This window comes from Monodelphis domestica, chromosome 6 (assembly GCF_027887165.1).
Source record: "Monodelphis domestica isolate mMonDom1 chromosome 6, mMonDom1.pri, whole genome shotgun sequence".
NCBI lineage: Eukaryota > Metazoa > Chordata > Mammalia > Didelphimorphia > Didelphidae > Monodelphis > Monodelphis domestica.
In genome coordinates this window covers 136,909,058-136,925,358 of record NC_077232.1, presented here as the reverse complement: position 1 = coordinate 136,925,358, position 16,301 = coordinate 136,909,058, and the positions used below count along the sequence as shown (strand labels likewise).

The following is a 16,301-nucleotide window of genomic DNA, read 5'->3' as shown; positions in this document are numbered from 1 at the left end:
GGAAGCATTTTTTTTTTTGTGAGGGATATGAAGACTTTATCCAAGACACAAACAAAATATGTACATAACTTTCTGTGTGTTTATTTTTTGGCAGTCTAGACATATAAAAAAGATATTTAAGATGTATAGTTTTCTACTTTTCTAGCACAATGCAGAGCAACAATGATGTTATAAATGCCACATGGAATTTTATTGACGTACACAGTAAAAGATCCAGATGACTCAAGTAGGTGGTTTTCCTTTGATTACATATACTTTAAAAAGCCACTGGAGCAGCGGGCTCTTGGCCATGGGGGTGGCACTGGCTGCTGCTGTTGGGCTTCAGGGTAGGACACTTTTTGCCCTTCATCTGGCCAAGATGCCACTTGAGTGGAGCTGGTTGTATGCCACACTATACAGGCAGAAGCTAGTGCTTGTGGGAAGCTTCTTTAGTGTCCTGTTGGTCTCTATGATACTTATGGCCATTTGTATCTATAAGTCCCAAGCCACAGCTAATTGGAGACTGGAGGAATTCTTCTGATTCCTTTTGGGAAGGTGATAAGTAACATCAGCCTGGGAGTCCCTGGAGTCTGTGAGATAAGGACCCATGTACTTGAAACCCACACAGAGCCTGAATCTGAACAAAAGGATTGGGAGCTTCTGCTTATAATCAAATTATTTAAAGAAACCAGCCACTAACAAGTATTTTTTCCTTATCCTATATGTCAATAATCAGACATTTAGAGATTTTTGCTTTTGGTTTGATTAATAGAAGACACTGGAATACTATAAAAAAGTTTCCTTTTGATAGTGTCTGTAAGAATCCTCTCAAAAGGGATTAGTCATTAATGTTTGCAGATGTTAATAAGGAGAATTCAAATGAGCTTTTTTTAGGATTCATGTTCTGTGAGATGGAAATGAAGAATAAGAAAAGCAAATTTCTTTTTAATGGCAAAGCTCATGGTTGACCTAATAAAACTAAGAGTGTGAAGCCTTTTTTCAGGGAGCTAGGACAACTGTGCACACTTGAGCCTTACATCAGCTTCTTCTTTCTCAACTTTGCACTCTAATGCTTCCTTTTAAAAGTAGTATCACAGTTAGCAGTTGGGTGGCACAGTGGATAGAGCATGCACTTGGACTCAGGAATACCTGAGTTCAAAATCTGATCTCAGATACTTCTGAGCTGTATGATCCTGGGCAAGTCACTTAACCCTGTTTGCCTCAGTTTCTCCATCAATAAAATGAACTGGAGAAGGAATATGGCAAACTATTTACTTTAGTATCTTTGTCAAGAAAAACCCAAATGGGGTCACGAAGAGTCACACACAACTGGAAAACAGTAACATTTAGCAAGGTATGTCACATATGCCTGATGTTTAAATGGAAAATGTTGAATTTGTTTTGGAGTGTGCTTATTTTTTTTCTTAAAGCATTAAAACACATTTAATGGCTATTTGAAGAGGCCAGAACTTTAAAAAGTCCCGCTAGAAAAAAATGCTAAGATAGGCACTATGTGATAATGCTCAGAAAGCAAGTATAACTCTGCATCCCTAAAGTTTAACTTAAAAATGGCCAACAAGCTTTAAATTTAAAACCGAAAGCCAGAAACACACAACAAACTGTGCCCAAATGAATCCTGCAGAATTCTTTTAAAGAAAGCTGGTGCTCAAGCCAGTGCTATATCTGGGTTGACAGGCTGCTAAAGGGGAAGTTTGGATGTCTGCTCTCTGTAGTGGACATGAGTATTTACACAAATGAAATCTTAACTCTCTGTAAATGCTGATAACATTTTACACTGTTAAGAGTGAACTGGAAGGTTTTTTTGTTTTTGCTTTTTTCAAATAGGACATAATTATTCTGTAAGTATGAAAGTGTCTTTCAGTATTTATTTTAAAAGTGCTAGATTTAATTATTTTGATTTTTCAAAATGTTTATGCTCCATTCAAATATAACACTGGCTTTTTGTTTAAAAAAGGATACTTACCAGAGCAGGGGTTCTTAACTGGAGTCCATGTACTTAAAAATATTTTGATACCTATTTAATATAATTGGTTCCTTTTGCAATCCAGTGCTCAGTACAGTGCCTGACACATAATAGATACTTAATGAATGTTTGTTGACTTAATCTTACATATTCTCTTTTATGCATTTTAAAATATTATTTTCAGAAAAGATCCCTAGACTTGACAAAAAATGACTAAGTCCCTTTACTACAGAGGCAGGCAGCGAAGAGGGTGGAAATATTGCATTGGCATTGACCTTGAATGTGGAAAAAAAGCCAGAAGCCCAGAGGGGCCTACTTTTGGAATTAATAGCTCTTTTTCTTGGCTACCTCCATCCTATCATCATAGTCTTTCATTTGCTCTGCAACTTCTCTGATTTATTTCCTTGCCTAGCTTGAGGCTGGAAATTTGTAACTAGGATAGACTGCTAGCCTAAAGCTGGCGATAGCTAGTTACTGCTACTCACAATTCTGGATGGGGATATGAGGGGGTTAGGAAAAGGGAGGAAGGAAATAGAAAAGACATTGGCAAATCAAAAAACTTGAAAGTGAACAAATTAAAAATCCCCAGATGAAAACTAAATTAGAGATCCTAAAAATTAAAGGAGAAATTAATCAAATTGAAAGTGAAAGAACCATTGCATTAATAAATAAGACCAGAAGGTGGCATTTTGAAAAGGCAAATAAAACAGACAGAGTACTGGTCAATCTAAAAGAAAGACATTGGCAGACCAACTCTGGGATGTCTTCATTCATTAAGTAATCAGTTTGTTAGAAAATGACATCTCGTTAGGAAGAATACAATGGCTTATACAATAAGTGGATACAGTTATGTTGTGAAAATGTGTTGCCTTATTATTCCAGAACTGTATTTTTTTCTGTTATGTACCTATATTTGCTATTTCCCTCCTTGCCCCCAATTTGCACTGGAACTCTATAGATATCGATTCCCTGATTTACTATATGCTTAAATTAGTTTTTTGGAATTGGGGCATTCATATCATATAAGCATGTACTTAATGGAACTTTCTTTGAATCTGTGTAGCCTGTGGTAGCAGAAAGGGAATTTGATTCTGGAGTGAGAGGAGCTGAGTTCAAATTTTGGTTCATCTACTCTGTCTGGGCCTCACTTTTCATTTGTAAAACAAGGGGGATAGCCTAACTGCTTTTTGGGGGTTTATTCAGCTCTTAAATCCTTTGATATCACAAACACTTGTTGCCATATTATAAGAGCCAATAAGAAAGAATCTAAATAGTAAGGGTATATAATAATTTGTTAATTTGGTAGCCAATATATGCTCACCTTGCATAGCTAGAAATAATAGCATTTGTATAGTGCTTTAAGCTTTTCAGAGAACTTTACAAATATTTAATATGATCCCTATGTCAACCCTATTATTTATTTACTTTTTACTAGAGTGGTTTTCTATTTCGTTCTCCAGCTCCTTTTACAGATGAGAAGGAAACAGAAGCAAAAAGGGTTAAGTGATTTGCCCAGGATTCATTGGGCTAGTGAGTGTCTGAAACAAGATTCGAACTCAGGGAGATGTCTTCCAGACTCCAAACACAGCATTCTATCCATTGCATCACTTTTCTACTTGGTTGGTCTGATTATTATCTCCATTTTACAAATGAGGAAACAGACTAAGGGGTTAAGTGAACTTGTTCATGGCCATACTTAGGGCAGGATTCAAACTTAAGTCTTCCTGACCCTAAGTCAAGCCCTCTGTCCACTAAATAATATAGTTGCCTGCATAGGTAGCATTTATAGAGCACTGTGAGGGTTGAATTTTACATCTGTTATCTCATTTTGTCCTTACAACAACCCTGTGAGGTAGTGGTTATTAGTATCATCTCCATTTTCTATATTGGGAAATTGAGGCTGAGAGAGGTTAAGTGACTCACCAAAGGTCACATAGATATTGTCTGAGGCAGGGTATATGCTCAAGCAGTCTTGACTCCAAATACAGAGCTCTACCATTCTGTCACCTACTTTCCCATCTTTCAAATAAATACATGAAAATGAAGACTTTCCCCCATAAAAATCCTTACTCTATTTTTCCGCATTTACTTCTTTTATGCTACCAGATACAACTGACATGTAGCAGCCATTCAGTCAATGTTTACTGAATGAATGGACAGAATGCTTAGGTTAGGGCAGAGGTCTCAATCACCTGGCCACATTCTGGGACCAGTCAAAATGAAATCATTGGGAAACAAGTAACAAAATAAATACAAATACAGTAGAACATAGATAGTTAATAACGTGATTTTCTAAGTCATTACGAAGCCAGTAGAGATGGTTAAGAATGGCTTAGTGACTCCCCTTTCCATTTGGATTTGACATCCTTGTCTTAGAGTGAATACTCCCTTATTTAGGATTTTCTTACCAGTCTTTTGAAACCATTTAAGACCCTTTGTTATTGCTTAATACTTGGCAGAGGTAGGCACTAACTAGTGGCATATATTTGGACATAATTTTAAGGTTTACAAGATAGCTTATCCTCTCCCAGTTGATCCATGCAACAGCTTTGTGAGGTATATAGTACAATTATTATTATTCTCATATTAAAGAAAAGATGAAAAAACAAGGAATTAACTTGCTTAAAGTTTTCAATCCAGACCTTAGGGTTCCAAGAATCCAGAGGTCTTTTGTACTAGAACTCTGTGTTGCCTTTCATGAACTCTTTAAAAAGAAACCATAACAAAAACCTTTGCTTTCTGTCCTAGCAACAACTCTAAAACAGAAAGGCAAAGGCTAAGCAATTGGGGTTAAGTGACTTGCCCAGGATCACACAGCTAGGAAGTGTCTGAGATCAGATTTGAATCCAGGTCCTCCAAACTTCAGGCCAAATACTCTATCCACTGTACCATCTAGCTGCCTCTCATTCATATTGATGAAGAATCTTACTGAATCCACATTTGACTTTCTGTCCAGAAAAAAAAAGTGACCTTTGTAGATATTTATCATGATTTTGGAATTTAGGCACATTGTGTGTAAGACACTATTAATTAGAAAAGTAATGTAAAAATAATTCTAATTTCTGTGTCACAGTCCCACTGGAAATCGGAAGATTGTGCTACAGTCCCATACAGAGAATCTAAATTTATTAAATTCCCTGGTAGGTGAATCTTATTCATGCAAACCCAGAAAATGTCTACTAACACTGACAGAGGAACGGAAGGTGATCTAGCCCTCGATTTTGAGTCAGACCCATTAGGTTCCTTAACACCTATGTGGCCTTGAGTAAGTCGCCTACTTGCCTGGGCAAAAATTCTCATTTTAAAACAAGGAGTAGTTGGATTTGATGGTCTTTAAGAGTACTTCTAGCTTGAAATGTTATTATCTTATGATGTTCTTCCCCTTTTCAAAGCGTTCAGATGGGTGGACCAACATTATTGCATAATTCTTCATTTTATTTATCCTAGTACAATTTCTGGAGGGGAAGAATTAGAAGAGTGTTATGCAAGTAAGCCTGGTCTAACATTGGAAAGTTCCATTCTGATCATGGTGCCATGGTGACAAATTCTTATTAGAATTTATAATGAGATTATCCTATAATGAGTTTAATTCCTGACAAATCCATTTGTAGAATAATAAGATTAAAGTCTTGACATGGTCAAATGCATTTATTTGTTACAAGATAGACTTCTACTGGTATTAGTGGAGCCAAGGAGAATTTTGGGAGTGAAGGGGATATATATTTTTTGAAATAAAACCCTTACCTTCCGTCTTGGAGTCAATACTGTGTATTGGTTCCAAGGCAGAAGAGTGGTAAGGGCTAGGCAATGGGGGTCAAGTGACTTGCCCAGGGTCACACACCTGGGAAGTGTCTGAGGCCAGATTTGAACCTAGGACCTCCCATCTCTAGGCCTGGCTCTCAATCCACTGAGCCCCCTGAAGGGAATATTTTGAAAGTGAAATTGATGTTTAAAATAGAAAAGTACCTCAATCAAATATGTAAAACAAAATAATTAGCAAAAAAGATTGATGCCTTGAAAGAATCATTTTGAAAACTGAGAATTTAAGTTAAATTATAAGCATAATCTCTGCATTCATTGTTCCCTATTGTTGTCTAGAATGGATGTGAAAATAATGATGAAATATTGAGGTGCTTAAGAGTTGAGATAACAAGCTTTAGGTAGTCCATGCTCCATCAAACATTGCCCAGCAGTTCGTATGTATTGGATGCTATTTTGTCTATGACTGGGAAATTGTGCACAACATTTAAACATTTTAAATTATTATTCATTTTATTATTTAAAAACAGCCAGCTTTTGAATGTTGCAGTTACTTTAAAATTCCCAAAAGTTCACTCATACATTCAATAAATATTTTTTGAAGAACTGCTATGGATATAAAACCTTGCTAAGTACTATAGTGGACCCTTTCTGGGGAAAAAAAATTTTTTTTTCAACTTTTGTAAATGTTTGTGATGAGAGCCCCCTCTAGTGGCAGTCTCAAATGGAAGTGGTGAGTAAATGAGTTTTGAGATGAAAAAAGCTTGCCATATAAATCAGAAAATTTAGAGATGACAACAGGTATCTGATCTCATTCAAATACTTGCAGAGTACTTTATGAAGATCTCAGGTTCGAATATGTTACTAGAACTATTCAAGCAAAGGTTTCATTGTGTGGAATCTGAATCAATGAATCAAAAAGCATTTTTAAAGCATTTACTATGTGTCAGGCACATGAGAAGTGCTAGGGATACTAACAAAAAGTGCAGTCCCTGCCATCAAGGAGCTTACATTCTGATGTAAGAGACAACAAGTCATGATATAGAAGAAGATAGATGAAAAGTAGATGGAAAATCACTTAATAGGGGATGGTACTAGCAGCTGGTATGAGGGAAAGCGAAGGAAGAAAGGCCTTCTGAGGTAGATGGTTTCAAGAAGTCAAGGATTCTAAGAAAAGAGGAGTTAAAAGTTGAACTAGGTATTCCCCATAGCAGGTTCTAGTTTTAAGACTCTGAAGTTCTGTGGTAGAACTTAATCAACTTTTACACACTAAATAAAAGTCTTTCAGTTACTAAATGAGAACACCAGCATCACCTAACTCTAAATAATATTTCATTGTAAGAATTCATGATAGATTAATGCAACCTGCCCAATCTCTCTACTCACAGAGTGATCACCATAGTTTAAGCCTTTATCACCTGGGATATTCCAACAGCCTCCTATTGGTTTCCTTGACCTTGTTTCCCTCCCCCAACCCTCTCCCACATAGCTGTCAAAATGATTTTCCCAAGTTCAGACTGATCATGGTCCTTCCCCACTTAGTAAACTCCAGGGACTCCTGTTGTCTCTAGTATAAAATATAAGCTCTTCTGTTTGGATTTTAAAGCTCTTTACCACTTGATTCCACTCTATCTTCCTTTCTCAACTCTGTGGACCACTCAAACTTGTCTCTCCTTGGCATATAGATTTTCATTTTCCTTCTCCATGTCTTTGCACTGGTTTTCCTCCATGACTGTAATATACCCTCTTCTCCTTTTCGTCTTCTAGAATTCCTCACTTCCTCCTAGGCATACTTCTTATACTGTCTTCTACTTGAAGCTTGTTGTCCTCCCTTTGTAATCACTTTTATTTGACTATCTGGCATTTACTTTGACTTCATTATATGTGTGTGTATACACATACATACATAGATACACACTTATGGTAGCATCTACTCTGGGCTTTTACCTTGACTCATTCACATTCTTTGATTGGGACCCAAATTGGTGTCCATTACCTTGAGTTTTAGGATACTCTCTGTGGGTTCTTCTCTAATGGTTGTTAATGAGCCCCTACAAATGTGCTTTATATGGAGACAATCAGTAGACATCTTTAACTTTAGTAAGACACTAAAATGGGAGAATAACAGCAGTAGTAAGAAAAACATTCCCTCTATAAACTTGAGATGCATCTTCCACAAATACATAGAACATCAATGGGGACAGTGAGTGAAAACTTATATATACTGATAAGAACACATACATAGAGAGAACACTTGTGGCCAAAGAGATTCACTTTTCTGTGCTAACAAAACGCAAAGTCTTTCCTTCCTAATGGAAACATAACCGAGTTTCTTTCCTGGGAGCAGTGCATCAGATGGATAGGGTTTTCCATTGGACTTCCTAGGGTCTGTTTCTCAAAGGGCATAGTGACACTCTATTATATCACCTAGTTGGCTCAGTGGATAAAGGACTTGGTCTGGAGGAAGGAAGATCTGAACTGAAATCTAACCGGAGGTACTTATTAATTATATGACCTTGGGCAAAGCTCTTCACCTCAACTTCAACTGGGTGAAATAGAAGGTATATAAGGATGAAATGAGACAGTATTTGTAAAGCACTTAGCACAGCTCTTGGTTTATAGCTGGCATTTTTTAAATGCTAGTTTCTTTTCTTCCTTTCCCACTCCTTATCAGTCCATAGTCAAATTTTTTTTCTCTCCTTTTGGAGGGAATACTCCTCGAAGTTGCTTACATCCTTGGGAAAATGCATCACCATTATCAGTGTCTGACTATGTTATGTGTCTCTCCTCCATTGTGCTTTGAACTTTCTGCAATTGGATCTCCAAATGCTTTGGCTCTTTCTGGGCTAGTAGCTGTGCTCTTAGGAATCACCACTGATGGTATGGACAGAGAGAGAGGGAGAGAAAGAGAGAGAGATCTCCTCCTGTTCCCAAGACTTATTACCTATTACCTTTCAGGTTCTCCCTCAACTGATGGTTTATGCCACTACTTTCACCAGAGGCTGGTTATTTAAAGCCATGTGGTGCCCTGGCTTCTATTGTTCATCCAATGATTTTATTCCTTTTAGACTCAATGAGAGACAGATGTTCATTTTTTTTTTCCATAAAGGGATAACAGGATGTTAACACTTTGTTAACTTATTGTAGCCTGGGACAACACAAATTCAGCTGGGGTTGGAGAATCAAATTCCCTTTCTCTTAGACTTACATGTGTATTTGTTGTCTCTTCCTATAGAATGTAAAGCAATTCAAGAAGAGAGCTTGCTTCATTTTGTGTGTGTGTGTGTGTGTGCTTGTATCACTTGTGCCTCACTCCAGCCTGGAATGTCATAGGCATTTAATAATAAATATTTGTTGATTGATTGACAAGGGACAGGAAGTTTTCTATATAGCAAAAAGGAGGGGAAATTATTATGTATTATGCTTTATAGGGTTTAAAAAGTTTAAGGCTCACCTCTCTACCCAAACCTCATAGGGAAAGAGCTAGTATCACCAATTGAAGAACATTCCAGAATATACATGTATGTCAGCCTCAAACACATATTCATTTGTACATTTTATCTACGGTAACTTTAACTTACAAATCCACAGCCAGTGATTCATAACTGAGTTTCGTGAAGTGTAGTCCTTAGAGACTTGATCTCAGAGTTAGGAAGACTTGCACTCAGCCTTTGATATAGGTGGACTGTGTGACCTTGGGTAAATTCATTAAAGCTTTCAGTGCCCCAGGCAATGCTTTAAGATTCTGAAAGAAGGTGCTGACCTGTATTCATGGAAGAGGCTCCACTGATGAAACCAGTGGTCAAGTACACAAAATAAAATACCCTCCCACAAACCCTAAAAACTCTTAATTTACAATCTTACAGCCTGATTTTTTAATTTACTGATGAGACTGAGGTACTGAGAGGTCAGTTTTTTGCCCAGGATAATATCATTCCCTGCTTTTTATGTTAACATTATGTTGGTTTTTATTATTCTTTTTCCTTGTGGCATTATAGCCTTGGACAATTATGAGTAGATTTATTCAAATCTAATGAATGTGATACTTAGAGAGAATTAAGGTAAATATCTGAGTAACTAAAGGGAATAATATTAGATGAAATGGCAAAAATGAAAGAATGTGAAACCAAGTATATACTACACAATCTAGTTTCAAGATGGCACTGCATTTACTCATTAGAGAAAAATGATTATCATTATACCTTTTTCTTTGAAAAAATAACTGATGCCTTTTCCTTGAAGATTAATTACATTCGTTTCTGAATGCCAGCCTTGATTCCTCAGTGAATCTTTTCTTGCAACCAAAATTTTTAGGAAAACATTTCAACAAAGCCAAACATTGTATCTCCCTCCTATAACAGCATTCACAACACTCCGCAGTTATAGTTCCCCACTTCTCCAATAAAGGGAGAGAATTGCAGTTTCTCATTTCTTTTTGAGGGTCCAACCATGGCCAGTATAATTTTAATTACACAGTGTTTGGTTTCATTTTGTTATTTCCACTTATATTGTTATGACCATTGGGTATATAATCATTGTTTTCTTGTTTATGCTTTCTTTACTGTATATCAGTTCATATGAAACTCTGTCTTTTCTCAAAATTTTAGAGAAGAGTCTGGTTTGTACTCTCAGTAATGTGATAATTTCCCCCAATTGTCTTTTGTTTCACATTTAAAATAATTTGATATATAATTCTCTCTCACCAGGTCAATGTGAGCCAATCACCCTGGAACTTTGCCTCAATCTTCCCTATAATTATACAAGTTTTCCAAACTACCTTGGCCACAGGACTCAGAAAGAAGCTTCTATCAGCTGGGAGTCCTCCCTCTTCCCAGCCCTTGTTCAGACCAACTGTTACAAATATCTCATGTTCTTTGCCTGCACCATCTTAGTACCAAAGTGTGATCCACATACAAACCAGCACATCCCACCTTGCAGGTAATATGATTGAACTACTTCCAATTCAATCTGTATTTCTCTCTAGAGGGAACAAAGTTGTATGTTTTTGATTTGTCTAATGAAGAAAATGCCATTAGGGAACTGAATTTATTAAAACATTGACTTGGGATAAATAAGGAACAGCTTAGATATTTAAAATCAAATTTCAGTACTCAAGTGCAAGATGAAGAGTTAAGAGATGCTGCCATCTAAGTGCCTACTTAAGTATTTAAGAAAGTGAAATGTTTACTAGTTTGAATATGTGCAAAGACAAACATTAGTAATATTTTAAAAAACGTGTAGTTGCAGTAGAATATGTTTGCTTCTTGGAATTCCTTAGGTCATAAGTAGAAACTAGCATTTAATAGCATTACATTGTTAATACATCTAAGGACCAAAAGTGGCATAGAGGGATGTTATTGAAGTATGGTATGATTGGAGAAGGAAATTTGGGAAAGTGTTAAAAGTGAGAAAACAGATGAACAGCCTGAGCCCTGTGCCAGAAGCCACAAACTGTAAGAAGACCCAGAAGAAGGCTTCTAGACTGATAAAGCTTCTTTGGAAGAATGTGGATAAGAAATTGCACAGGATGGAAAGGATGAGATAAGTGGTTCTCTGATAGAATGGAAGAAGGCCCCACATCTGTGAAATAACAGACTCACTCAACTAATAAAGTATTTGCTAACATAAATGATAGTTTAATTAAGTCATATAGACTGTGGAGATTAAAATGAATATATAACTATTATATTTTATAAAGTTTTATTAATAATAAATAAAGTAAAAGAACTAACTGAACCCAGCCCCTTCACAAGAGAAGAGAGCAAGAGAGGAGTTATAGCAAACTTAAATATAATCACATAAATTCGAGGACACAGAAAAAGGGGAAAAGATTCTGAGTAATACAGAAAGAAATTTTGGGTAATGTAGTTTTTAGGGGTTCAAGAGTTTCCAACTATACAAGACCTAAATTGCATCCTCTAAGAAAGTATCCATATCTCTCTCTATTGGCTAGTTCTATTGGTCTGGCAATTGTTTAGGATGGATTCATATGATAGGAATAACTATGGTCTAAGTGTCAGAGTCCCATAAAGACTGCTGGGAAATGAGTTCACAGAAAAGATATACCAAAGTGGGTTCAGGATAAAAGACAGGGAAAGAGTTTGGGCCATGTAAGCCAATCTTTTTATTATTCAAAGATATTTTATTTTCCCAATTACACAAAATGCCAACTTTCCACATACGTTTCCCCAAATTTTAAGATCCCAATTTTCTACCTTCCTCTTTTTCCTCCTCTTCTTAGAGATGGTAAGTAATTTGATCTGGATAATACATGTATTATCATGCAAAACATACTTCCATATTGGTCATTGTGAAAGAGAATAATCATAAAAAACCCAAACTCCAAAATAAAAAACTATAAATAAACTAAAGTTGAAGGTAGAATACTTTGATCTGTATATGACTCCAACAGTGCTTTCTCCGGAGGTAGGTGGTATCCTTTGTCATAAATCCTTCAGAATTTTCCCAGATTATTATATTGCTGAGTTGCTAAGTCTTTCACAGTTGATTATCATATGATATTGTTGTTATTGTATACAGTTCTCCCATTTAAAGCAACAATTCATGGAGATCATTCCAGGTTTTTCCAAAATCATCTTACTTAGCATTTCTTATAGCACAATAGTATCCATCACCAACATATACCATTCCCCATTCAGCCATTCCCCAAATGATGGACATCTCCTTGATTTCTGATACTTTGCCACCACAAAAAGAACTGCTATAAATATTTTTGTAAAAGTAGGTAGGCCCTTTCACTTTTTTTTAATGATCTCTGTGGTATACAGACCCAGTGGTGGTATTACATGATCAAAGTACATGCATAATTTTATAGCCTCTTGGGCATAGTTCCCAATTGCCCTCCTGAATGGTTGCATCAGCTCACAACTCTACCAACAATGCATTAGTATCCCAATTTTGCCACATCCCCTCCATTATTTGTCACTTTCCTTTACTATCATATTGGTCAGTCTTATAGATGTGAGGTACCACCTCAGAGTTGTTTTAATTTGCATTTCTCTAACCAAGAGTGATTTAGAACATTTTTTTCATCTGATTATTGAGTTTTGATTTCTTCATCTGAAAACTATTTGTTCATATCCTTTGACTATTTGTCATTTGGGGAATGGCTGTGATTCTTATATATTTAACTTAGTTATCTATAAATTTGAGAAACTGAACCTTTATAAGAGAAATTTGTTATAATATTTTCCCCACTTTGTAGTTTCCCTCCTAATCTTGGTTACATTGGTTTTGCTTGTATAAAAGCCTATTAATTTAATATAATTAAAATTATTCATTTTACTTCTTATAATGCTATCTCCTGTTTTGGTCATAAATTCTTCCCTTCTCTAAAGGGCTGCCAGGTAAACTATTCTGTGTTCCCATAATTTATATTATCATTTTTTATATCTAGATCACATATTCATTTTGACCTTGATCAAAGGGTGTGAAATATTGGGCTATATCTAGTTCCTGCCATACTATTTTCTAGTTTTCCCAACAGTTTTTGTTAAATAATGAATTCTTATTCCAAAAGTTGAGGTCTTTGGGTTTATCAAACACTAGGAGGATGCTAAAGTCATTTATACCTGTATATTATGTATCTAATAGATTCCATTCAGCTACCATTCTATTTCTTAGCCAATACAAGATTATTCTGATGATTACTACTTTATAGTACAGTTTGAGATATAGCACTGCTACACCACCTTGCTTCACATTTTTTTCATTAATTCCCTTGATATTCTTGACATTCTGTTCTTTCAGATGAATTTTGTTATTATTTTTTCTAGTTCTTTGAAAGAGAATAAATGAAAGAGAAAAATAAATTTTCATTTATTATTAGTAAGATGGAAATGTGAATGGTAAGTAAAGGAACCATGAGTCACAATCTAAAGTCATTTCAGAATTTCTAGTAGAAACAGTTATATCAGTCTATTGGTGAATTGGGAAAAGATAAATGGCAAATTTCAATTAGTTGAGTGTTATAAATACATACAAAGTGGGTTAGGAAAGTGTAAAATTACAGAATGGTTGAGAGAATTTAAGAGAAATACTGGTACAATAAAATTTAATATTGTCTTGTAAAATAAAATTTTGAAAATTTTATTAAATATCCACCAATGAAAGCATTAGTAATGATATCCCTAGGGGATAAATTCAGGCAGAAAGTCATCAGTGCACTTAGGTGTCACCACCTCTCCCCACTTGAGTTTTAACCTCAGTCTGCCTCTGGGAATCCAGTGGAACATCAACTAAAGAGAATTATATTTATTGCCCTTTTTATTACACTTGAGTAATAGTTAAGTTTTATATATCTTCCATGCAATATATTGGAGTAACTTTTTAAATCTTATTTTTCTTCATCTTTTAAGAATAGTGATTAAATATGCCTTGATCAGTGAGAGTAGTTACTTGTTTAAAAATGCACACAAAATTGTTATGATTGATATTTTACTTTTCCAAAAGAGAATTCCTCCTCCAGCCTACTCCTTTCCTAACTTCATCCTTCTAATTATATAGGATTGCAATTTTGCTAATCTCCCTCACTTCACACCACATTTCCTTCTGTAACTTGGTTGGCTTTGTCCTCACTTTCTCAGAGTTGTACCGGTTATGGCTTATTCCTTGTGGCATTCTGCAATGTGGAGTCTCTGTTCTCTGTCATCTTCTCAAGCCCCCACCAGCTGTATGCTCTATTCTTAGGGTCTTAGGTTTATTTAATTATTTGACATAGGATTAGCTTTTACAAAAGGGTATTTACTTTAAAGATAAAGAACCAAAATACAGTACACACATTTCCCCCAATAATTCAAGTGGCACAATCCATTCTTCCACTCCACATATTTAAATGATTATAAGTTAATTAAGGAGTCTTCTATTCAAACAAATTTATTTGTGTGAGCATGACCTTAATTAACTGATTTGCTAATAGCTTCTCCCTGTTAGAATATTTAGCTTTCTCCACTTTCTTCATCTCTCTCTCTCTCTCTCTCTCTCTCTCTCTCTCTCTCTCTCTCTCTCTCTCTCTCTCTCTCTCTCTCTCTCTCTCTCTCTCTCTCTCTCTCTCTCTCTCTCTCTCTCTCTCTCTCTCTCTCTCTCTCTCTCTCCCCCCCCCCTCCCTCTCCCTCTCCCTCCCTCTCTTACACTCTTTCACCGTCCTTCCCCTCCCCCATTTAGACCTATTTCTACATAGCATTAATTCCAAATAGTTTAAAATCTATAGTTAAGCTGAATTAGCATCTCTAAATCCTCAGGACTTTAAAAAGGAGCAAGCACATGGGCTTGGATGGTTAGACTTCTAGATCCCAAGCTCCCTTACTTATCTAAGACTCTGTCTTAAGAAACACTTTTTCTGGCTGTACACTGCTGTGTCCCAGAGCTTCTTAATCTTTTAGAGGATTTCGCAGGGGAACTCTTCATTCTTATTGCTTCTGGGCATAGAGCCTTGCAAGCTACACATATCCTTGCCTCTCTCTGGTCATACGAGAAGACTAAACACTTACTATAGTTTCTCATTCAGTTTATCATTATGTGGTCTGGTGAGAACTTCAGGGTTTAGCTGGAGTATTTATATAGTGAGAGTTGGGCGGATTACGTCCCATTCAGGTATCCAATTTTGGAAGGAAGTTCCTGTATATGGTGTTTTTAAATATATATTTGTACTTATCAGTGCCTGTCCTTTGTCCTGTCTTCACTAGACTTTAATTTCAGACATTTGTAGATTTTATCTCATTCTTAATAGGAGACATAGATGTTGATTTGGGAATTTAAATATTCAGTCCCATTCATAATCATCTGCTATTATATTTAGAGATCATCTAGTTCAACAGAGGCCAAAGGAAGTTAAGTCACTTGCTTGAGTTCTCACAGATAGTAAATAGAAGAGCTAGGATTTGAACTCAGATAGTATTTCAATAGATGGTATGGAATCAGTGTTAATTTTAAAATTCTTCTTGTCAGATATAACCATTGTTTTTTAGAACAGGATGTAGTAATTTACCCCTAAAACTATTGAATTTCTTATAAACCATTATAAGCCAGTTTCAAATATGTTGCAGAAAATAAAATAAATAGTATGATTTTCATTTCCCTCAGTCAGAAAATTCTCAAGTGGTTGCTTTTAAAGGAATTTCTTATGAAGTCATGAAGTTTGGCTTTATGCCATTGTGAATCTTTAAAAAGCTTTGAAAAAGCTTTATTATTTTATTTTAATGAACTTTCTCCTTTTTGACTCTACAAAGGGATATGTTCATTTTTGCTCTATGGGTCTTGAAAAAACATTTGCCTTTTGTCTTTGGAACAACTAACAGATCTTTACTCCTTTAAAGCATATATTTTTAAAAAAATTTCTCCCAGAGGATAATTAACCATGTTTTGGGTTTATCATACATCTTGGTCTATTTTTTTTTTTACTTCAATGCTTTGAACTTGTCAAAATTTTAAAGACTTTTCCAAGCAGCTATTTTTTCTGAAAGATCTTAGATTGTGTCTATATTAATGAAAATTTAGTATTCATGCATTTATTTTTGGACTAGTAGAGAAAGAGTGCTGTGGAAAGAATGCAGAATTTAGA

At 35.6% G+C, this 16,301-nt stretch overlaps 1 protein-coding gene across 1 annotated transcript in view; it reads left to right on the top strand.

Annotated features, from left to right (window-relative positions):
• CORIN (corin, serine peptidase) overlaps nt 1–16,301 on the top strand; it is a 222,714-nt gene that overhangs the window by 172,682 nt on the left and 33,731 nt on the right. The window contains exon 11 of the mRNA XM_007496484.3: nt 10,429–10,660. Coding sequence (XP_007496546.1) covers nt 10,429–10,660 — 232 coding nt within the window. The remainder of the gene's footprint in view (nt 1–10,428; nt 10,661–16,301) is intronic.